Source organism: Enhydra lutris, unplaced genomic scaffold, assembly GCF_002288905.1.
Source record: "Enhydra lutris kenyoni isolate GAN:26980312 unplaced genomic scaffold, ASM228890v2 scaffoldscaffold3, whole genome shotgun sequence".
Taxonomy (NCBI): Eukaryota; Metazoa; Chordata; class Mammalia; order Carnivora; family Mustelidae; genus Enhydra; species Enhydra lutris.
In genome coordinates this window covers 50,169,271-50,194,770 of record NW_019154087.1, presented here as the reverse complement: position 1 = coordinate 50,194,770, position 25,500 = coordinate 50,169,271, and the positions used below count along the sequence as shown (strand labels likewise).

Below are 25,500 nucleotides of genomic sequence, written 5' to 3'. Positions count from 1 at the left end.
TATAGTGAATATGAAAACAACATAGAAGCAGAAAAGAGGAAAATGTAAAATCTCATATTTCTACCACTCTGTTTCCTTATTTTCTCATAGCAGTGCTCTTCTGTATTTCAAAACTATAATTCCTCTTCAATCAGGAAATACTCACAGCAGAGAGAAATGATTGACATGGCATGTAGCTTGTTCTCAGACCTGATATAAGGTCTCATACAGATGACAAAGATGTTTCCAAAGCATGTAACTGCAGATACAACCCAGACAAACACTCTCTGAATAATGTTTGCCAAGAGGTTTTCTAGAGATGAGATCCCATCAGTGTTTGGTTTGCAGCTGCGAACATGGGGTGCAAACCCACAGTACTGGAATTTCTTAAAATATCTGATGCACAAAGAGAAAGTAAAATAAGATTTCAAATTTAATTCAGTGTCACAATACATTCGTATTTCTTTTCTACATCTTATCAGGAGGAAGAAAACATCTTAATATGAGGCTCACAGGAAGGTAAAACACTAAGGATACTAAAGGTTGAAATTTTAATTCTTGTAAACTTGATTTCACTGCAAAAGAATGCGTGGGTCAGAGCAGCAAATAGGCACCATGAATATACAAGTGTTAGACATGTCTTGAAACATAAATAAACCATTAGCATGGGATCGAGAGAATTAATCCATCTAAGGAAACTTTTATTGGATTTTTAGTGTTTATGTGCTCCTCTTGTTGCTCCAACTAATCCTGCTTCTCAGCCCTCAGGGGAGGAGAGAGCCAAATGTTTTCTCCTCTGGCTTCCATGGCTTTTCTACAACAGAAGTCATTATGTGAGCTCTAACTTCTTGTTCACATGCTTATCTCTCGACCAGATTTTGGTACATAATAAGGTGTTCAATAAATATTTGTTGAGTTAATTTTTTCATCAATAGAGAGACCTGTTTTATTGATACAGACACCACCCAGATAATCAGTAACTGCTACTGTATTACCAGCAACACCTACACTATTGACTGAGCATCTCCTCGGTATCGGGAATCAATTCTCAAGTCAACTCCATGCATTACGTAACAGTACCACCATAGGAAGAGATGAATCTTCAGCGGAGGCAAATTATTTACTATGAAATTTTCTAATAAATGTAGAAATTGAAGTTCAAATTAGATGTATTTTCCTCTAAAGCCACGTATTCTGGCAAAAAATCTAAATGATCTTTATAGTGTAGAGAGCTGTAGTAATAACACAAGATAAAAGCTTGACAATTACAGTATATCGTCCTGTTGTTTAACTCTTGCTGCCTGAATCCCTTAGATCTGATATGGTTTCTGCCCAATTCAAGTCTGTTCCTTGAGTTGTTTCTTGGGTTTTATGATTTTTTTATGTTTCTATGGTTTTATGATTTATACCATTTTCTCCCAATAAACTGTATTTGGCTTACATCCGTCCGAGTGCTTTATGTTGTGTGCAATCAACGAAACTTTTATTAAGTATTCTCTCTGAAGAGTTATGGAAAACCAAAAGAATGTCCTGCATTAGACTTAAAATATAAGCAGAATTATAGAGGGGTGTTGCTGGACATGACACTTTCTAAATTGTTGGGACTTAATTACCCTGGCATTGAGATCAATCTAACATCTGCTGTAAGACTGCCCTCAATTAAAGAAAGATGTTTCCATCATAAAGAATCAATGGCACCATAATACACATTGTTTGAATAAAAGATTTTTCAAGAGATTTTTCAAAGTTTGCCATTTTATCCATACCAATTTGCTTCAATCACGTCCTGCCATTGGCGGCATTTTTTACTGAGGAGTATTTCCCATGCTTTCCTCCATTTACAGCAATTAATTATTTACAATTATTTTGTATTGTTTATATAAGTTCCTATTTCTTCATCTGGTAGCACTTACACCATGTGTGTGAATTACTAGCTCATCAGGCAAACATCCCTATGTATGAATGGTGTTAGAGCTAAGGAGAGCTTATAAGACTGAGTACCTTCCCTCCAGCCTCATGTTCTCTGACATTTAAAAAATCACCTTTGATTCTACTAAACCTTGGAGTGCTAAAAATCATCCCGCCCAATAGCAACACTTTAGGAATAATAAATTAGACAAATGAGTCAGGAGAAAATTTGATAGATTGGATGCTTTGGGTATGGATGTATTAGCACAGTGCACGAGGAAACATAAAAGATGGAAATCAGGGTGAAAAACAAGAAAAATATCTGCTTACATGTGAGAGAGATTCAGTAGAGGTCTAAACATCCTTTGTTGGATATTTGAAATTTCAATTCCTTCTAGGCTGCTAAAAACATCAAATTAATCATCAAAATAACATATATTACAAGAGTGTAATAAAATGAGTTTTTGTGAGGGGCAGTTTAACAAAATGCTGTCTGTTAACACTGATTGTGAACCAAACATTCATACTCAGCCTGCCCTATGCACTTACTTCCTAACTCCTTTTTGATTCCGGCATTTATACACAGATATCTCCTTTATTTGAATTTTTTTGATCCTTATAGATCCTATGCTTTGTGCATAGTAACTTCTCAATGAGGGTTTGTGGAATAAATGAACACACATTATCTTTCAGACAATATTACAAAAGCAGAGAGATTTGAAATTTTTCTAATAATTTTTAAATAATATATTTTTTCTAATAAGATGTCATTTTACTGAGGGTACATTTAAATTAAATGAACTGAACTTATCTTTTAAAGGCAATTCTTAGACCATAACAGATTTGTGTGTGTGTGTGTGTGTGTGTGGTGTGAGTACTGATTTACATAATCCAGAATATTGCATCTTTGGGATAAAAGTGGCTATAATAAATTTTTAGATACCAGTACTAATGGAGAAATGAATATGCAGAGTTGCCGTCAGAGAATCAAAGCAAACAATCCAATATAAGCTCCTGGTGATTATAGAAAAATATAAAATCATTATCTGATTTTTAGTTTATAAATATGTAAGGTAAAACTATCTGTTTATAGCCTAGTGAGTACCCATACGGTTCTGCAGTGTTTAACTCATATCCTGGGAATAAAGCTTCTGATTTGAAAGATTCTACAAATCTAATTTTATAGACTTTATTAGTTATTAGTGTATAAATAACAATTTCATCATAAAATTATCCCCATAGGTATATACTTACAGAGACTTGAGTTTGACAAGATAATCAAATTGATCTGCTTGAATTTTCTGGATTGGGTTGTAGGAAAGATTCCTGTTTTTTTAAAAAAAAGGCAGCAATAGGTCATTTCTAGAGACTTCTTAAGAGAAAGTGTATCTGTTGACTGGATTACTTTTAAACATTAACAAAAAAGTGTAGGAACAGCACTTGCCTTACAGAGTTCACTAAATATTTAAATGAATTAATGGAGATAAAACACCTAGAATTGTGCCTGGCTTTTAATTAGCACTATGATTTTGTTAGTGATGGGGAACTGAGACAATATAAGAACAAAAGTGGACTTGTCAAGAAATGGCTCTACCACGGAAGCAGTAGAGGTCTCGGCAAGAAACCACACATACCTCACCTTTTGCCTAGGATCCCATTTAGTTGAATGAAAAACCATCTCATTTTGTCAAATTTGAATTAATGGAATCACCCTGAATGGTTTTTACAATAAATCTTATGCCAAAGAGTGACATTTGTGTTAATGATTTGTGAGGCGTGAAATGGAAAGCAAAAGGCGATAGCCGGGAACAAAGAGAGAGAGAGAGATCAGAGAGACAGTGCAGCTCAATTTTGATGGAAAAATTTTCTGAGTCTTTGTTAACAAACAAACAAACAAACAAACAACACCTTGAGATAAGAATCATTGATTAAAGGGAGCTTCTCAGGGCATATTCTCTTTGAGAAATTTATTCTAGGTTAGATTCTTAGTTAAATGGGGGATCTTCTGGGAGGCAGTGATTGTAGAAGGAAAGAGAGGAAGAATGAAAAGGAAAGTTCAGTTGTATTAAAGAAACAAAGTGGACTTAACAGTCTAAGGCTAGAAGGAAACTATCTGGACACAACACAAGCCATATATGGAAAGCACACAACTACCATCAACCTCAATGGTGAAAGACTAAAAGCTTTTCCTCCCAAATCAGTAATAAGACCAGGAGGACCACTTTTGCTTCTATTCAACATAGTACTGGAAGTCTAGCCAGAGAAATTAGGCCAGGAAAAAAAAGGCATTCAAATTCGAAAGGGAGAAGTAAAATTATCTCTGTTCACATATGACATGATACTATGTGTAGAAAACCCTAAAGATTTCTCTCTCTCTCTCTCTCACACACACACACACACACACAGCTGTTAGAACTTATAACTAAATGCAGCAAAGTTGCCAAATATAAAACCACTACACAAAAACTGAATGAGTTTTTATACACTAACAATGAACAAGCCAAAAAGAAAATTCGAAACATAATTCCATTTACAATTGCATCAACAGAATCAAATATTAAGGAATAAACTTAACCAAGGAAGTGAAAGACTTGTGTTTGAAAAGAAAATGTTGCCAAAAGAAATTTAAAAAGACACCATTAAATGGAAAGACGTTGTATGTTTATGGATTAGAAGACTTAGTGTTGTCAAGATGTCAAACTCCCCTGGGCCACCCGGGTGGCACAGTTGGTTTGTTGATTAAGCATCCGACTCTTGGTTTTGGCTCAGGTCTTGATCTCAGGGTGTGATCTTGGCCTTATGGGATTGAGCCCCGTGTCTGGCTCCATACTAAGCTCAGAGTCTGCTTAAGATTCTCTCCTTCTCCCTCTGCCCTCCCCTCCGCTCCTGTGCTCTCTTTCTAAAATAAATAAACACATATTTTAAAAAAAGTCAATACTCCCCAAAGTGACCCACTGATTCTGTGCAATCTTTATCATAATCCTAATATTTTTTGGCATAGAGAGAAAAATCCATTCTGAAATTTGCTTGGAATCTTAAGGGAGCTTGAATAGCTAAAAGAATTTTGAAAAAGGAGAACAAAGTTGGAGGCTTCACATTTTCCATTTTCAAAACTTATTACAAAGCCATGGTGATCAAAACAGGGTGGTACTGTTATAAAGAGGAGTATAGAGACCAGTAGAATAGGATAGACAGCACAGGAATAAACCTTTGTATATGTGGTGCCACGACAATTCAATGGGGAAAAGGACAGTCTTTTCAACAAATGGAGCTGGGAAAACCAGATTGCTCCCACATACAAAAGAACGAACTTAGAACTTATCTTACCTCATGTATAAAATCAACTCAAAATGGATCAAAGACCTAAATATAGAAGTTAGGACTAGAAAACTCTTAGAAGAATAAAAAAACATAAAGGAAAAACTTCAGGGCACTGGATTAAGCAATGATTTCTTGTATACCACACCAAAAGCATAGGCAATGACAACAACAAAATAGAAAAATTTGACTACATGTAAATTAAAAACTTTCGTATGTCAAAGGAGACTATCAACACAGTGTAAGGGCAATTTACAGAATAGAAGAAAATATTTGCAAATCATATAACTGAAAAGGATTTGCTATCTAAAATATATAAAGAATTCCTACAATTCAACAACAAAAACAAACCCAATTTAAAAAAAAAGGCAAAAGACTTGAATAGACACTTCCCCAAAGAAGATACATGGCCGATAAGCCCATGAAAAGATGTTCAACATCACTAACCATTAGGGAAATGCAAATCAAAACCACAATGACATTTCACATCTGTTAGGATAAATATTACCCCAAAAAGAGAAAAGAACAACTGTTGTTGAAGATGTAGAGAAATTGGAATACTTGTGCACTGCTAATGGGAATGAAAATGGTGTAGGTGCTTGGGAATCAGCGTGCCGCTTCCTAAAAAAATTAAAATGGAATTATTTTATGATCCAGCAATTTTATTTCTGGGCTATATACTGAAAAGATTTGAAAGAATGGTCTCAAACGGATATTTATACACCCATATTCATAGCAGCATATATATGTATATGTATATATATGTGTATGTATATATATGTGCATATTATATTTTCAAAGAAATTTTACAAAGAAATTACAAAGAATTTGTAAAATAACAAATTTCAGAAATGGATTTTTCTCTATACATATTCTCTATACATATGTATACATATGTATATGTCATATATATGTATATATATACATATGTATCTATATACATACATATACAATAAATTACTATTTAGAACAATATTGTTATGAATTAATGCTATTATTCAGAATAATATCCAGAAATTCTGACACATGCTACAAAATGTATGCACCTTGAGGACATTATGCTAAGTGAAATAAGCCAGTCACAAAAGGTCAACTATTAAATGATTCCATCTATATGGGGTACCTAGAATAGTCACATTAATAGATACAGAACAGAGATGTTGGTCAGGGGAGGTGATGGGGAGATATTGTTTAATAGGTATGGAGTTTCAGTTTGGGAGGATGAAAAAGTTCTGGAGAGGGAAGGTGGTGATGGTAGTACAGCAAGATTGTACTTAATGTCACTGAACTGCACGTTTAAAAATGGTTAAAATGTTAAATTTTGAGTTATATATATTAAAATTAAAAAAATAAAAGACATTAAAACAAGTGAAATGACAAAATTAGTATCAGTCTTACAGTTGTGAGAGCTCCTTCAGATCTTTAAATAGTTGCGGTGGGAGGTTTTCAATCTTATTACTTCCTAAATCCCTAGGGAAACAATTGCAACCATGTCATATTAGTTTCTTAAGACTTTATTCATTGTTCTGTAATTTGTTAGGAAATGATTATACAACTTTTTAACAGTGCTATTAGTGAGGTACATTAATTACCAGAAGTCTAAAAGTTTTAGAAAAGCAAGTGTAGTGGGAAAATATAAAAATAATTTATCCCATTTCATCACTTCTTCAGAGGCAAATGCTTGATGGTATTTGATCTTGTTTCAATTTTCTAATTTAATTTAATTGATATAAATGTTGTGCCTCTTTTCCTCTTCCCTTCATTCCCTTCTTCCTTTTGCATTAGAGTAGGAATATGATTTGGAGACTTAATTTTTGCACAGTTCTACCCCAAGTTATTCAAGGGTTGACTGTAGTTTGCAAACTTTAGCAAAATCCAATAGAGGAAATTAATAGTAAAATATAAAATAATTGTCTGAAGGACATGTACTTCATCCATCCCTCAACATATATTTTATTCTGACAATCAGCTACTATGTGCTTAGGCCACAAAGCTTTGGTTTATAAGAGAGTTGTTTTAATGCCCTTTGGAACTGAGTCATTGATTTAAAAAAGAAGGACAGTGTAAACAGTTGATTTAACTTATGTCTCTCTTCCATTATTATAGGTCGGGACGTTATCCAAGGACATCTAATATCTTTGTGGATCCAACATTATCTTTTATTTCTGGAATTAGCAAAGTATGTCTTTTATCTTATGTTCTCTGAATCCTAACTCTCTAAGGAACATAAAAACAATGTGCTGTTCTTCTCTAGCAGTGGGACAGAGTGATGTAGGATATATTTTATTTATTAATTTTACCCTGACTTTATTATTTCCTTGTAGCTATGTTTCCTTTATCTCATTTTCTTCAAATAGTTATTTTATATATATACATATATACATATATACATATATATTTATGTATATTTTTGTAAGCTATCTGAGGTCATTTATGGCTCGAAGTATATATAAATAATGGTTAGAAAAGAGATAAATATTTCTCAAATGTACAGAAGCATATATGTGTAACAAGTATGAACTAAAACAGTAGAAGGAAAAGTCTTATCAAACTTACAACTCATCTAGCTTCTGGAGAGGTGCAAAAGTATTTTCATTTAGGTGATTAATTTTGTTTTTCCTCATTACCCTGAAAGTAAAAAGAAAAAAAAATATGTTGTGGCTCCTTGAGGTAAGTGATAAATGAGTTTTTGGAAAGAAGACTAATAGCCTGAAAAAAAAATATAATTATATATAGTGCATTTTCACATCAAGTATTTTGTAGTACAGAAACTTATCCAGTCTGATTTTAGTTTTAAATTTCTCAAATCTTTAATGATGATAAAAATAAAATATTATTCAAAATTTTAAGTAAAGTAGGGAAGAACTCTGCAAGGGAAATAGTGAAAAGTGAACTCTTGAGACTACAGACTGATTTCTTGCAACAGAGAGCACATTTAATCTGCCTAGCTTCTCTCGCTAACAGAACACCCTGGGCGCAGGTGCACAGTAGCACTCATTCATCTGGTAGGCGATGAAACTTGGGGGGGAGTTTTCTAACGATGTCTAATCTAAACTGGACCAATTCAGGAGATCTCTAGTTTTAGATGTTGAACCAGGATGTACGTAATTCCTTTTTTTTTTTTTTTTTTTTAAGATTTATTTATTTATTTGACACAGAGAGAGACAGCCCAAGCAGGAGGAGTGGGAGAGGGAGAAGCAGGCTCCCAGCTCAGCAGCGACCCTAATCTGGGCTCAGTCCCAGGAACCTGAGATCATGACCTGAGCCAAAGGCAGATGCTTAACTGACTGAGCCACCCAGGAGCTCCACAGACTGTATGTAATTCTTGACGAGTTCATTTCTGCACTGATCTCATGTATTATGAGCCAGCATAAAGGAGTAACTCATGGAAAAGTTTTAAAAGCCTGATGCTTGGGTGGCTCAGTTGGTTAAGCCTCTGCCTTCTGTTCAGGTCATGATCCTGGGTCCTGGAATCCAGTCCTATATGGAATCTTTGCCCAGTGGGGAGCCTTCTTCTCTCTCTGCCTGCTACCCGCTACCCCCCTGCCCCGCCCCCGCTTGTGCTCTCTCTCTCTCTCTCTCTGACAAATAAATAAGATCTTAAAAAAGGTCTCAAAATGTTTTCAATTCTTTAAATGTGTGATGTGCTCAGAGGTTGGCCTTGTTCCATCCTGAAGCATTTATTTTCTCTCAGTTCTCCAAACATTACCACCTCCAGCCAGTATCTCTAGACCAGGAAAGCACAAGCAACTGCCAAGAGGAAACTCACAGATGATTTCCTCACACAGAGGCTTCTTTAAAAACATATAAAAGTAGAACAGCAAAGAAGCTGCAAGTTTTGGTCTATGTCCTTCAGGTGCCACTTGGTTTCTTTCCAGCAGTTAGTAAGAACTATTTTGCGTGACTGACATGAGGCATCCTGCACCTGAAGACTGCTGAGCTCATCGTGCAAGAATTCAGACATCTCAGGGGCTTGAACCCATTGGAATGCAGGATGATACTAGAAAAAAAATTTTTTTTGTATCAGGGATAGCTATTGCATTGCCTATACACAGAGGTCCTAGTATTATGGTTTCTAGCATGGATTTCAAGATGGATTCTGGGGTGGTTTCTAGACAGATTCTACTTTGGTGGATTTCAAACTTTGCCCATGGTAACTGCTCTTAAAAACATTGGGCTTAACATACATCCACAGAACCCAAGATTTAAGAAACAGTACGTTTAACCATCTGAATTGCTTTCTGATATTTCAATTCAATTCAATTCAATTCAATTTAGTTCAATTCAGCTTTGTTTCATTAGATAAGCTAGTCAGAAGATACCGTATTGCTTTCATCACCCACTTGTGAGTTTCAACCCACAGTTGGAAAAACACTATTCTGAAAAAATAACCCGTAAATGAGGCAATTGTGTTTTTATACTGAAAGAAGCTCCATCATCCTTCCATCATGCTTTTCCATGGAAAAAGCAGTGTGTCTTTAAAATAGAACAGAAATACATAGGAGAAATTATACTCAATAACATTCTAAAATTTATCCTGGTGTCTTCAATTATATCTTCAGGAGTGTAGACATTCTGCCACATTAAAAAAAAATTTTGGTTGTAATTAAATTTTTTCCACCATCTTTACAGTTGTAATTTGCAAAGGGCAAACATTCTTACAGATTAAGACTAATTTAGTGTTTCTCAAACTGAGATCCAAGGAGAGATTTGAGGTGGTCAATGAAAATTTTCCTTTAAAATGGGTATTACTTAAGTTTGAGAAAGACAGGTCTCATATACTACAGAAGGGTTGTGATGATCCATGCATGTTGTGAATCTTGATCAAGCTTGGTGTGAACTTCAATAATTTTGCCAATGCAAAATTTTTGGTTTCAGAAAACTTTAAGTCATAAGTGAACATTTGTCATAATTACTGTGCATGTTTATGCTAACTTATGTTCACATAAATGATTAAATTTGTTTGTAAAGAGATATGATATCACTTCAAAAGGGTAAAACTCTACTTACAAAACAGTTAAATTACTGCAGGAAATAAAAGTCAAATTTCTTAAATTATGGATATGGTTGCCTTCAAAGTCCCTGAAACATAAAAACAAAAACAATAAAGCTAAATTTTAATCATAGAAATAAATTGGTCAAGAACTATTCGCTTTCTAATAAAATATCTTTTTTCACATACTGTTTATTTCATATAGAGTCCCACATGTAGCCACTTACATGAGAGCTAAAATAATACATATATGTAATGCTTCTTTTTTTGTGTTCATAGTAAAAATGTTTTGTTATATCTGTATCATATGTTCATATGAGTACATATGTTACCTTGAGAAATGTGAAGCGAATGAGAAGTCAAATTAAAAAATTTGTTATGATAGGGGCACCTGGGTGGCTCAGTGGGTTAAAGCTTCTGCCTTCAGCTCAGGTCATGATCTCAGGGTTATGGGATCAAGCCCAGAATCCGGCTCTCTGCTTGGCAGGGAGCCTGCTTCCTCCTGCCTCTCTGCCTACTTGTGATCTCTGTCTGTCAAATAAATAAATAAAATCTTTAAGAAAAATTAAAAAAAATTTTTTATGATAAATATCCACTTCCTTACCAGATATTTAGTAGTGATATGTGTTAAACATCTGTCTACAGCACCCCCTTGTGATATATTTAAAAAACTCCCATCTCCTTAAAAAACAACAACAGGGGCACCTGAGTGGCTCAGTGGGTTAATCCTCTGCCTTTGCTTCAGGTCATGATCTCAGGGTCCTGGGATCGAGCCCTGCATTGGGCTCTCTGATCATCAGGGAGCCCAGTTCCCCTCCCCCCACCCCTTGCCTGTCTCTTTGCCTACTTGTGATCTCTGTATGTCAAATAAATAAATAAAATCTTTAAAAAAAAACCAACAACAACCAAAAACCATCTGTCTAGAGTTACCAATGGCATTTCTCTAAGTGTTGTGACCCTATTTGCTATGTCTGCAGAAGATTCTATTATTGCTGCAGAAGCTTCTGCTGCCCAAACAGAATTTCACCTCTACCTCCCTTGCCTAAACACACCCTAGGAAAATTCTCAATAACCTTTTACCGCCAAGAACACCACTGTTTGCTTTATTATATTGCCACGCAGACTATGCTGTCTTTGGCTTTCCAACTTCCAGTTCAGAGAGATGCACATAGACCCTGCTTACGCTCTCTTGCTGTGTGATGCTGTCACCAGCAGGAGTTTGGTCTGAGAAGTAAAACATGCCAAAAATGTATGTTTGAGTGTCTCTTCTTTATGGTGATCATGAAGGCATTCTTTTATTGTATGTCTTTTATCTTATTGTTAGGTTTATGGTGGAGGTTTGTAGATCAGAGCGTTAGCGGAGCTTAGGGATATACTTTCAGGAGTAGGTCTTTAAATCTGTTCGGTCTACCCCAATACTTAGTTTCCTGGTAACCAATAATATGGAGCCATTCAAGAACAATTGCAACTAAAGTATACGAACTGAAGTGTGACACAGGTATTAAAATCTGCCAGGCAAAATGGGTAACACTAAAAGAAGTACCTATATTCTGCTGGCTAGGCTGTATTTGGGATACTTCTATTTTGGGCATTGCAATAAAAATAGACTTGGACAAATCAAGACATATCGAATAATCTGGAAGACCAGGGTGTAAGGGGCCTAGAAATCAAGTCAATTGAGTAAAAGGGTGTATTCGTATAAGAAAAGTGCAAAATAGGAGAGCTCTATTTGAAGTCAGGCTGTAGAAGATATCCTAAGGTTTTTCTACGTTGTATCAGGTTGCAACATTAGATTTACTGGATGAAGGTCACAAAATATTTCAAATTTCAGCTCAAAATCTAGTGTCCAGAGAATAGCTTATTATTGCTACAGATATGTACAGAAGCAATACATCATAACTGAAGAATTTTTGTAGACAGGATTTCCGTACTATATGGAATATTGTATTAAGTCTTAAATCTTGATTCTAGATCATCCTTTGAAAGAAAAAATTCTACTCTCCTATTAAATTGGAAACTAAGTACTTATAGTACTTCTTTTTTTGGTCATTAGTTTTGGTCAAAGCTTCTGGTCTCTCAATATATACTGTCAGTGACAGAGACCGTCCACTTCTTTCCTTTTTAATTGCTGTTACCATGAAACTACCACCAGGTGGTGATACTTCCTTAAGCCTCACAAAGTATCCTTGGGTGAGTCGATATATTTTTCTTGTTACCTACTATTATGGCATCTTTTTTTTATTAAGCTGACAAAAATATTTGTTAGTATTAGTTTACTAATTTGTAAAAAGCAGTAAGAGGCACACCTCGAGACATCAGTTAGAGACTTTTGATTAAATTGTCAGTTTAGTTTAATTTTGAGTTCATTTTTTTTTTTTTTAAGATTTTTATTTATTTATTTGACAGAGAGAGAACACAAGTAGGCAGAGAGCAGGCAGAGAGAGAGGAAGGGAAGCAGGCTCCCCACCGAGCAGAGAGCCCGACGCGGGGCAGAGAGCCCGACGCGGGGCTCGATCCCAGGACCCGGGATCATGACCTGAGCCGAAGGCAGAGGCTTAAACCACTGAGCCACCTAGGCGCCCCTTGAGTTCATTTTTAACCTTTATTTGGGAATTTGTTTTGGCTTTCTTCCTAAAATGAGAGGTTTTAGTCCTTGATACACAGGAACCCGGTTTGAGGCATAAACTTGAAAATCTGGTTCTTTGAGCTGAAGAACAACAATAACAATACCAATAATCTTGCCTGTTTCTTAGCTTCCTCACCTACCCCTAGCGGCATTCTAAACATGCAAATCTGCTTAACCTCTGCATCCTCCCCATACTTATGAAAGATTTCTGGCTCCTATTTCAAGGAGGAAATTGAGGGGATGAGGCAGGGAAAAGCCCCTGACCTTCTACTCAACATCTACACACTTACCTGTACATACACCTGGTCTCCTAGTCTCAAGAAGAGGATGAACCTTGTCCTGTTTCAAGCTAGTTCCTCCGTCTATTTTCTTGAGTTTGACTTAAGTATGTATATGTCCTAAAACACATGGTCAGTTTTGGTGAATGTTCTTTGGCTCTTGTTTGCTTTCAGGTTTATATTTGTTAGAATTAGGTGCAGGTACGTCTAGCACACACCCAACCATAAGAGCATAAATACATAACTACAGTTCAGTAGTCTGGGGACAGCATGGTATTTTTATGAAGTTGTTTCATGTTCACTTTTTACATGCCCTTGTCTTCATGGTCCAGGATGATGCTAAAGCTTGAGCCATCGTATCCATGTTTTCTGGATAAAGAAAGAAAGGAAGAGCCTGCCTATTTTACCTCAGGGAGGTTTCCCAGAAGTTCCACACTATACTTCTTCCACCTTCTTTAGTGGAGCTTGGTCATGTGGTTATATGAAGATGCAGGAAAGTCTGGGAATATTGTATTTTTGCTGGAGACACTGCTGTCCCAAATAGATCAGTTCTGTTATTGAAAAGGGACACTGCAGTTTGATATACATAAATTGGAGTTGGGTCATTAGTTATGCTATTTAGTTCTTCATATCCCTTTTGGTTACTACACGAATTATTTGGTGCATATATATTTATAATGTAATATCTTTTGTGAGGAATTTCACACTATAGCATTTGAATGTTCTTCTTAGTGTTGTTTATTGCAAACTGGCTAGAATTTTACCTACTTAGATGAAAAAAATATGATGTCTGTTTTTTGTTTTGTTTTATTTTGCATCTACATGGAATATTGTAGACCAGCCTTTTGTTTTTTATCTTTCTTAATCACTTAGTTATAGTTTTGTTTTGTTTTGTTTCGTTTTTTCTGTGTAAATAGCGCTGAATTAGGCTTTGGTTTGTGTGCCAACTTGATGATCTCTTTTCTTTTTAAAAAGTTAAGTTAAGCCTGCTTAAGTGTACTGATATGACTAACATATCTGACTTTAGTCTGCTATTTAAAAATATTACTATATGGTTTTTATAGGTTAAAAAACTCTCAATAAATTAAAAAAACTTTCTTTTAATCTTTAGAAAGGTTATCTTTAGAATTGGTTATCTTTGTAATTATAACATACCCAATACACCATATCTTCTCTTTTTTAGAGAATAACAATACTTATTAATTTCCTGTTATAATTTATCTTATAAGCAATGATAAAATGAGTATATATTGTATTTCTTTATGCTCCTCTACTTTTCTCCCACCATATGATTTTGATCAGTTGTAAGTTTTTTATAATGTTCATCTTAGGAATATCAGATACCTACATACGGTGGATTTGTTGGTTTTAAGTGATGTCTTTTGACTCCAAGTTATTTTTCTTTATAGTTCTATGGTTATCACTTTATTTATTTTGAAACTGTTTATTCATCTAAGATTAGTATGTCTTCTTGATGAACATACCCCTTTATCATTGTGTGATATCCTCTTTATCCCTGGTTATAGTCCCTTTTCTAAAGTCTATTTTTTCAATATTATTTTGTAGATGATAAAGTTCCTTCTCATCCATACAAAGGAATCAATGTTGTTTTGTGGCTTTCCATATCCTAAGCATCTTGTTGGAATAGAATCATGATATATGTACTCTTTGGTAACTTTTTCTTTAGAATTCATATTATGTTCTTAAAACTGAGCTGTGTTGATTGAAGTAGAGTTAGTCCATTCATTCTAAATGCTGTGTGTGCATCACATTTTATTTTTCCATCTGGGCCCACGTCTTCCAGCACCTTGCTCCATAATGTATCTTCATCATTTTCTATAGTTTCAAATTCTTCATATTAGCTTCTCCCACCTATAATTATAAACCTACTTCATCTCCATTCAAAATAAGTTTAATTTACTGTCTTGATTTTTGGTTCACCTTTGGCTATTGCCCCATCTGTTCATGTGGTTTATTTATTAATTATATTTCCAACTTTTTGAATTTCCAAACTTTTATTGTGGTGTTTACAATTTTTATTTTTTGCTTTGAAACAATGATAGTAAAGATTTTAATCTGCTGTCTGTCGCATATCTGGTAAGCATATTATCCGGGGCTGTCATATGTCTTTTATTTTATGCATATTTTCCCAGTAAATCAGTTAAATAATTTTTTCTTTACCAACACATGAAACAGATTTTTCAGTTTATACTTTGCTAAATAAAAGTTCATGTGCAAGATAAAAGTATTGTGATTAGTTTTAGCAGAAATGAATATTTATAAAGCAAAAATTATTATTATTAGCATTAACATTGGGATAATACTGTCAGGAATGCATATGAAATGACTTGTTTGGATAGCTAAAATTTAAAGATAGTAACTAGTGATGAAATTGTAAATGTCCACTTTTTTACTAATAAATCTTTTTTTATATTAAATTTATTTATTTATTGTATTCTGAGACAGAGAGAGAGAGAGAGAGAGAGAGCGCGCACTGGCATGCGGGAGCAGGGGGAGCAGTAGAGGGAGAGGGAAGGGAAAAGTAGAATCTTGAGCAGACCCCACACTGAGAACAGATCCCAATCTGGGGTTCGATCTCAAGACCCTGAGATCATGACCTGAGCTGAAACCAAGAGTTGGATGCTTAACCTAGGGTGCCTGAGTGGCTCAACTGATTAAGATTCTGACTCTTGATTTCGGTTCAGGTGGTGATCTCATGGTGGTGGGATCGAGCCGCATAGTGGGGCAGCCAATTCAGTGGACAGTCTGCTTGGGATTCTCTCTCCCTCTCTCACTGCCCCTCCCTCCATTTGCACACATGCTTTTTCTCTCTCTGAATAAATAAATATTAAAAAAAAAAAGTTGGATGTTTACCAGACTGAGCCACACAGGTGCCCCTTTAGTAATAAATCTTAATCATTTAAAGATTTATCTGAGGGGTGCCTAGGTGGCTCAGTCAGTTAAGCATCTGGCTTCGCCTCAGGTCATGATCCTGAGGTCCTGGGATCTGGCACTCTATGGGGCTCCTTGCTCTGCTTCTCCCTGTGAGCGCCCTCCCCTACACTACCCACCCCCTCACCATCCCATCCCTCCCACCCCACATGCTCTATCTCTCTCAAATACCTAAAAATCTTTTAAAAAATAAAGTTTTATCTGAGATGTATATTAGGATGCCTTTTTAAAAGCACAAGAAATGCTTATTAATGTATTGCATAATATCTCCTACATTTGCTTCTGGTCTCAGCACATGAGTTTTTAATTGCTAATTTACTTATGTAAATATTAATCAATTTTGCTTTATTACTAAGCTTGGATTACTGAGGATGTAATAACTGTTTAATGTCTTCATTTGAAATAAAATTTAATTACAACAAAGGATATTGAACTTAAATTACCCTTTTTTTGAATACTTTACCTTGTCAACAAGGGAGGGTACTATGCTGTCATACCAAAATGCCCTTTGGACTCAGTAATGATTCTGGGGATGTTTGTCTTCTTCTAAATGGTTCCAAACTAGTGTGTTTGAGTTATTATGTCTGCTTTTTATAGCACTTCTCACTCCTGCTTTATTATCAGGTCGATTGTTGTCACTTCACACTAATGTTCTGAACTTATCTTTTCACTCTAATTTTTTAAAATTTATTTTTTATTTTTGTAAAGATTTTACTTATTTGTTTGACAGACAGAGATCACAAGTAGAGGCTCAATCCCAGGACCCTAAGATCATGACTTGAGCCGAGGGTAGAGGGAGAGAGTAGGGGGAGCAATAGGCAGAGGGAGAAGCAGAATCCCCGCTGAGGAAGGAGCCCAATGTGGGACTCTACCCCAGGACTCTGGGATCAGGACCTGAGCCAAAGGCAGATGCTTAACTAAGCCACCCAGGTGTCCTTTTCCCCTCAACTTTTAATCTGGCTCTTCTACTCTGCTGTGAGTTTAGAAATCAAGCAACAAAAAAAGCTTCTGAGAATTTCCTACAAAATGAAAGAGAAAGTTTTCATATAATACTGTACATGTGGTTTACTGAACTTTTAAATAGTTATTTTGGTTACTTGTTTCTTCATTTTTTACCTGCATGTTAAGTAGGCAAATTTACTGGGTAATTGAGTTCTGAACAGGTAGAATGATACTTATTACCATAAGCAAAGTTACTGTGTAAACATTTCCATGAGACATATTCTATTGTGATTAGACTTCAAAAATAAATTCTAAGTATCATATTCTCATTAGGCAGAATTTAGAAATGAGACTAAAGTGACTTAGTCTTTCTGTACCAAATCAATAGGTGAAAATAGATGACAGAAGGAAGGAAGAGATGTTCTACAGCTACTGTGACATCCCTTCTGTCTTTCTTCTTCCTGCCTCCAATTTTTGTGTGTGTGCGTGTGAGGTGTTTCATCTTGGCAAGAGTCTAGAAGAGTTAATTTGGATAATGGGCACGTTTAATAACAAAATCATACTAAAGTTATTTGAGGAAATGTGATATGACATTAACAACATATCATTTTTTAAAAACCTAATATCCAAAGTGTACTAGGCAAAACCAGGGAAGTTAGATAACTTATGTAAAGAAAGGTTCATCAACTTACAGCCAATGCAGTCTTGGCATGTGCTGACAAAGAGGTTTGTCTGGCAAATGGGTGAGGACATTATTCATCAATGCTCTGAAAAAGAAAAGGAAGAAAAGAAGTCACATTTTTCTGGTTCTTCTCTCATCTTAAGTCAAACATGGTATTATCATTATTCTTTATAAAACCACAAAAATCTATTACGTTAGTTGTCTTCTCTCTTTTTTTCCCTCTGTCAGTCTTGTTATATTTAAGTGATTGCTTGTTAGTAATAAAATTCGACAAATGATAGTTGTCATATGGAAGAAGCAGCAAAGTTAGTAACTGAAGGAAAGCCTGTTCCCATCAAAAGTGGGTAGTGAGAAGAAATTGATTTTCAATTAATGTTATTTTTCTTTATCAAGATTAATATGGGCAGTAATGGTGTACTTGAGAATATTTCAATAAAATATGGAAATTAGGCTATATTTATTTTTGATGGGCTGATATCCTAGAAGACAGAAGACCTTATAAGATTATTAAAACTATAAAATAGCCATTAGAATACGATTAAGAGATGGTTTGTAGTTGTAAAGGCCTTTTTGGGGCTTTAACAATTCCATATTTAATACTGTTAAACTTAAAGCAGAATTTTTATTCATGTCTTTTCCTTCAATTGAAATATTTGCTTTAATTTTTAGTACTTACAAGAGAATAAGAGAATTTAGTCCATAAAATGTTAGTGGGGAAATTCGACTGAGGTGATTATCTTCAATTATCCTGCCAGCCAGAAGAAAAAATTGATTCATTTATATATTTAGAATATAAAAACCAATTCTATAAAATGCCGTGTAAATTAAACATACAGCCATTCTAGTCTGTGGAGATCTTCAAAAACACCCGGCTTCAAGAAAGTTATTCTGTTATGGCTGAGATACCTGAGAAAAGAGAAATGACCACAAGAAATGTGTTACCTTCTTTTTCCTTGAATTTTTTTTTTTTAAGATTTTATTTTTCAGTAACGTCTACACCCAATGTGGGACTCGAACTTAAAATTCTGAGATCAAGAGTTGCATGATCTACTGACTGAGCCATCCAGGTGCCCCAAATGTGTTACTTTCTTGATATCTTATAATAAGGAAAGGAAAAACAATAGTCATCCATCTTAGATTTTCTTATATGCTATTCTTATCACAACTTTTTCCTTCTTTGGGGTCTCTAAAAGGACTTGGTCACTTACCTTTTCATGTGTAGCTTTTAGTTCCCCTATAATCAATCAATCAATCAATCAATCACACTCTATTCATTCACCTATGCCTTTACTAATCAAATTGTTTTGCACACCTACTCTGTGGCACTGTGCTAGGTGTATCATCCCTTTCTTTGAGGGGCTTTGAGTCTAGAGGGAAGGCAGAATACAAACAGGTTATTATAGCAATGTGGGAAAAGAGAGATGTGCACAAGGTATGGTTGTTCTGACATTGCGTGGACAGCACTTAGCTTTGTTGGGGGTGGGGACTGCAGGGCACAGAGGAGTCAGGACACAGAAGCCTTTACTAAAAGGGCACAACTGGATGGACAGAGATTTGGATGAAGATGTCATTTGCAAAGCAAAGAATGGGTAGGAGTTCATATAGGCGGAGGAGATCGCTTATGCAAAAGCAAGAAGTCTGAAGGAGAGAGTAACAAGGGAAGGGATCACCAGGTATCTCAGTGCAGCCTCACCATGAAGGGGCTGGGAAGAGAGACAGGGAGTGAATCTGGGAGGCAGGCGGGGGTCTGTTCTAGAAAAAAAGGACATTGCATGCCTTACCAAAGAGTTTGACCCCACTTTACCTACCCAACTTTACTTCTAACCCTACTGCAGAGTGAACCAACTCTGTTCTGTTACGTTGCTCCCGCCCTCTCGCCATGTTTATTTCTACCTCAGTCTCTTTAGCAAGCAATGTGCTGCTCTCTCTGCTGTCAGTTCAAGTCCTGGCTTTGCTACTTATTAATAGTGTGACCTTAATGAAGCAGTTAACTTCTGAAAGCCTCAGTTTTCCCAACTCTAACATGGAAGTAATTTTAGTGTCTACTTTATTAGGTTGTGGTAATGTTTGAGGTAACGTTTGAGGCAACGCATGTCATAAGCACTCAGCGCATATTGTTTCTGACAACAGCACCTCTGTTCATGCCTACCATTCTGACTTCTCTTCTTTTTCCTCTCTGCCTATGATTCATATGCAAGTTTTAGTTGAAATTTTACTTCCAGCGGATACATGGACCACACTGATTTCTCTCTTTCCTGACAATTTTTAGAGTTGACATGTTATAAAATTTCTCCTGCCGGTAGTCTCCCCTGTCCCTACCAGGTTTGACTTTTGCTTAGGGATAACAAGAGATGACGTCCTGTATTAGAGCCACTTCTTTCCCTCCCTTGTAAACCTGGAGCCCCATTTAGTCACAGGAAGGGTAAAGAATAGCTACAACACTTCCTCATGACCACCTCAGGGCTATCTATCTATCTATCTATCTATTTATATTTATTCATTATTTATTTACTTTTTTTTTCCTTTCAAGATCTTATTTTAATTCAAGTTAGTCAACATACAGTGTAATATTAGTTTCAGGGGGTAGAATTTAATGATTCATCACTTGCATATAACACCCAGTGTTCATCCCAACCATTGCCCTCCTTAACACCCATCACCCACTCACCCCCTCCCCTCCAGCCACCCTCAGTTCCCTATGGTTAAGAGTGTCTTGTGATTTGCCTCCCTCTCTGATTTTATCTTATTTTATTTTCCCCTCCCTTTTCCTCTGTTCATCTGTTTTGTTTTGTAAATTCCACGTATGAGTGAAATCATATGGCACTTTTCTTTCTCTGACTGACTTATTTCCCTCAGCATAATACTCTCTAGTTTCATGCATGTCATTGCAAATGGCAAGATCTCATTCTTTCTGATGGTTCAGTAATAATCCATTATGTGTGTGTGTGTGTGTGTGTGTGTGTGTGTATTAACACTTTCTTTATCCACGCATCCTTTGATAGACATTTGGGCTCTTTCCATATTTTGACTATTGTGAATAGTGATGATATAAACATTGGGGTGCATGTGCCTCAGGGGTCTCCTTTAAAAGCCAATAGCAATCCCCTAGATACAAGGCATTTGACTCCCTCCCACATCTTATACTCATCTGTTTAGCCCAGTCCTGTCTGTTTTCCCGAGTCATCCCTCACTACTCTAGATCCCAAATGGTCACTCATTTCAGTGAATCTTTTTTTTAAAGATTTATTTAATTTATTTATTTTAGAGAGAGAGAGAGAGCAAGTGCATGCACAATCAGGAGGAGGGGCATAGGGAAAGGGAGAGAATCTTGAGCAGACTCTGCTCTGAGTGCAGAGCCCGATGATGCCAGGATCAATCCCATGACCTGAGATCATGACCTTTGCCAAAGCGAAGAATCAGATGCTTAACTGACTGAGCTGCCCAGACACCCCTTTCAGTGAATCTTAATAGCAGTTTTGGTCTGAACAACACAGGTTTAGGATTTAATTAAGTAACCTCTTTTATCATTTTCTAATTATTTTGCATATAACTGATTTATCACAAAACTGGTTTTGTTTCCCCACCCTAGATTATAAGCTTCCAGAGTGCAAGAGGCATGCCTCTCTCTAGTGGTAGCATAGCCCTTTGCCTGAAACTTTAGGGTGTAAGCTGCTGGAATTCCTAAGCCTGTCCGACTTATCTTCCTATGCCACCTCCCCATGGTGTCTGGCTGAAAAATTTACACACTGCAATGGCCAATGAATATTTATGGATGAATGAAAAGCAGGAATCTAATGATTATCGCTGATAATCTAGAAGTGTGTGACATCTTTAATATCCAAACAATATTCCAGTGCTATGAATAACTATGGAAGGAGATGGCGAACCCTTTAAAATTTGTGGTACTATTCTTCACATCCGTGGAACTCTAAACCAAGCCTGGACTATTGTTCACATCCACTGAACATTAAACCAAGCAGATGTGGTTTACTAAATTTTAAACAGATTCATGGAGGATTAGAGAGAAAGATAGTCAGGAGTCTACTGGGAATTAATCCAGTATTGACTTTGGGTGATTTGCCAAGACAGTAAAGAACAGGGATGGGATAGAAGGGAAAGAGGATTTGTCAAAAGTGGTTACTTTTAAGACTTTGAGTCTCCAAGGCCCTTCTTTCATTTTGCTAGTAAAATCATTAGACAGCCTTTCCTCAATCCCAAACCCTCATGCCACAAACTAGGAATCTGGCTGGAATGAGTTTCTTGGATTAGGATTTTAAAAAGGTGGTATAAGACAGAAGGCAAGGGGGGCAGAAATAGAAATATAGGAAGTTGTTTCATTTGAAACCCAAGAGGGAGATAAACCATAAGAGCATCTTAATCTCAGGAAACAAACTGAGGGTTGCTGGAAGGGAGGGGAGGTAGGAGGGATGGGGTGGCTGGCTGATGAACACTGGGGAGGTTATGTGCTATGGTGAGGGCTGTGAATTGTTTAAGACATGAATCACAGACCTGTACCCTGAAACAAATTATTATATGTTAATAAAAAAATAATTAAAAGAAAAAAAAAGAAAAAAATACAGGAAGTTGTTGATTTAAGAGATTTTTGGTTATATTTCCATGCTATTAATTCTTACAGGAGGTTAGGTTCAGCTGCTTAGTTAAAACTCAATGAAATGAACTTTGAGAAAGCCAATTTTAAAAAGCTTTGCTTTTTTTTTTTTTTTTTTTACTTCCGTCAGGTCTTTAAAAAGCTTTGCTTTTAACTATAATGAAATACCATTTCATTCCCATTAAGATGGCTGTTAAAAAAAAAAAAATCCCCAAGCAACAAACTCCCAGACAATAAGAAGTATTGATGAAGATGAGAAGAAATAAGGACTACTGGAGTCAGGACTCAAGCATGGTCCTGTCTGAGCTGGAACCCCTCAGGGACAGGGCTGCGCCCACCCTTCCCTTGCTGTGGGCAGGAGAGCTGCTGCGCAATGGACAAACTGCAGGACTGGTGAACTGATTGTGCAAGTACTTACAGTTTAGTAAGACTGTAGAGTCCTCGGAATGCATAGATGGGTATGGATCTAATCTTGTTGTTTTGCAGACACCTGTGAAGATAATTATAAAAAAAAAATGACACAGTTTCAGTTTTGCAAGTCCTAAAGAGCTCTTTGGGTGGGTGGTGGTTCTCCTAGCACAATGGGAATGCACTTAATGGATCACTGAATACACCCTTGTAATTGGTTAAGATGGTGCATTTTACATACTACTTGTTTTACCATAATAAACATTTTTTATTTATTTTAATTATTTTTTATTTTTTATGAATTTATTTTTTTATTTTTATTTTTTTAAAAAAGATTTTATTTATTTATTTGACAGAGATCACAGGTAGGCAGAGAGGCAGGCAGAGAGAGAGAGGAGGAAGCAGGCTCCCTGCTGATCAGAGAGCCCGATGCGGGGCTCGATCCCAAGACCCTGAGATCATGACCTGAGCTGAAGGCAGAGGCTTAACCCTCTGAGCCACCCAGGTGCCCCATGAATTTATTTTTTAAAAGATCTTATTTATTTATTTGACAGAGAGAGAGCACAAGCAGAGGGAGCGGCAGGCAGAGGGAGAAGCAGACTCCCCACTGAGCAGGGAGCCCCACACAGACTAGATCCCAGGACCCAGGTATCACAACCTAAGTGAAGGCAGCCACTTAACTGACTGAGCCACCCAGTTACCCCTAAGCCTCTTTTTTTAATTAAAAAAAGGTAGACCTAACGATAATTGAGTGAAACTAGATATCATGTCATTTTCTTTTGCTGTTAACTTCATTTATGATTAGGCAAATTTTACTTCGAAATTCTAGTTATAAAGATGAATATGTAATAGTTAAAAATTTAATATTTGAATCTTCCTTAAGTAAAACTTTAAGGCATAGTAAGGCACTCAGTAATCCAACAGGCCCAGAAATCAGACTTTTTAACATTTCCTGCTATAATAGAAAGATCGGCGTTTAGCATAACGCTGGCAAAAGTACAAGTATGTGACATCTTTAAGGTCCTGGATTATATTCCATGTTAATCACAAATCTACCCAACAAGTTAGCTTTAATTTTATTAATTTGACACCCCAAGCCTTGCTCCAAAAGTGTTTGATGAAGCTTAGAAGGAGTATTTATGGCAAAAGAAAAAAAAGAAGTAAAAAGACTCAGGACCAGAAGAATATAAATTAGACTGGCACGTCAAGACAAGAATGCAATCTTAAATAGTTAACAAGTCATCCAGGATGATTGGCCTCGGGTTAACTGGAGGTCAAAGGAAACAGATACCAGAACGCAAGCAATTGCATCAAATGCACCCTTGCAAAGCTTTGTCCCTCTGCATGTACTGGCCCCAGGTTGTAGGAAATGACAAATAAGGGCTTCAAGCCTGACTTCTTGTACTGAATACAGGTCACCATTGTCCTTTAGGGAGTTTTGAAGTTTATATATATATTTTTATAAATACAAGGAGGAATAAGGTAGAAACCAATATGAACACATTTTTTTTTAAAGATTTTATTTATTTATTTGAGAGAGAGAGAGAGAGACAGTGAGAGAGAGCACTAGCGAAGAGAAGGTCAGAGAGAGAAGCAGACTCCCCATGGAGCTGGGAGCCCGATGCGGGACTCGATCCGAGGACTCCATGATCATGACCTGAGCCGAAGGCAGTCGTCCAACCAACTGAGCCACCCAGGCATCCCTGAACACATTTTTTAAGAGATTTATGTGTTTATTTTAGAGAGAAAGACAGACAGAGAGCACAGGGTACGGGGCAGAGGGAAGGAGAGAGAATCTCCAGCAGACTCCTGGATGAGCGCAGAGCCCACCTTGGGCTTGAGCTTACAACCTTGAGATCGTGACAAACCAAAATCAAGAGTCAGACAGTCAGTTAAGTGTCTGCTCTGCCTTCAACTCAGGTCATGATCTGGAGCCCCAGAATCAAACCCTGCATCAAGCTTCTTGCTCAGCGGGGAGTCTGCTTCTCCCTCTGACCCTTCCCCCTCTCATGCCCTCTCTCTCAAATAAATAAATAAAATCTTAAAAAAAAAAAAAAAAGAGACACTTAACCAGGCACTCTCAGTATGAACAAATTCTTAGTTAATTAGAAATTTGACTAATGGGGATTCCCTATTTCTCCAACATGTAAGAAAACCTAAATTTGATTATAAAAATGTTATTAAATTTACTATGCACTTAACAATTTCACAGAACATATTGTGATTTCAATTACAAAATAGGGAATGCTAATATGCAGAGAAGCTTACGCATGTATATATTTGTTTCTAAGTATTTTCATGATTAATGATTAATAGACTGTATTGCATGAAGTTTGAGCAAAGCTATATCTCTAATAATCAAGTAGAATTTTTTTTTGTAATTAAGCTATTTTGATCTATTCGTTAGAACAAATTGGCTGTTCAAGAAGTAATTTGGGACGCCTGGCTGGCTTAGTCAGTAGAGCACATGACTCTTGATCTTGGGGTTGTGGGTGTGAGCCCCACGTTGTGTAGAGATTACTTAAAAATAAAATCTTAAAAAATTAGTTCAATGTTTATTATGTAAAAATGATAAACTACTGTGTTATATAAACCTGAATTTTGATGTTTAAAATTGGAGAATTAACTCCTTTTAAACATGTGGACATAAGGTGGTGCTACAGATCAGAAAAATTCTTCAGCCTCCAAAAATCAGAAAATAGAATACAGAAGCATTCTCTTGAAATACTTACGTAAGGCCTAATTTTGAAAAGCTCTTCTCTTGATTGTTAAACATCCAGTAATTTTGAATGTCATTTTTAGTGA

At 36.2% G+C, this 25,500-nt stretch overlaps 1 protein-coding gene across 1 annotated transcript in view; it reads right to left on the bottom strand.

Annotated features, from left to right (window-relative positions):
• LOC111155743 (relaxin/insulin like family peptide receptor 1) overlaps window positions 1-25,500 on the bottom strand; it is a 103,800-nt gene that overhangs the window by 5,836 nt on the left and 72,464 nt on the right. Inside the window, exons 6-15 of the mRNA XM_022516122.1 lie at window positions 22,706-22,777; window positions 18,513-18,584; window positions 18,355-18,426; window positions 17,689-17,763; window positions 10,216-10,287; window positions 7,762-7,833; window positions 6,604-6,675; window positions 3,142-3,213; window positions 2,218-2,289; window positions 146-375 (exon numbers count right to left, since the gene is read on the bottom strand). Coding sequence (XP_022371830.1) covers window positions 146-375; window positions 2,218-2,289; window positions 3,142-3,213; window positions 6,604-6,675; window positions 7,762-7,833; window positions 10,216-10,287; window positions 17,689-17,763; window positions 18,355-18,426; window positions 18,513-18,584; window positions 22,706-22,777 — 881 coding nt within the window. The remainder of the gene's footprint in view (window positions 1-145; window positions 376-2,217; window positions 2,290-3,141; window positions 3,214-6,603; window positions 6,676-7,761; window positions 7,834-10,215; window positions 10,288-17,688; window positions 17,764-18,354; window positions 18,427-18,512; window positions 18,585-22,705; window positions 22,778-25,500) is intronic.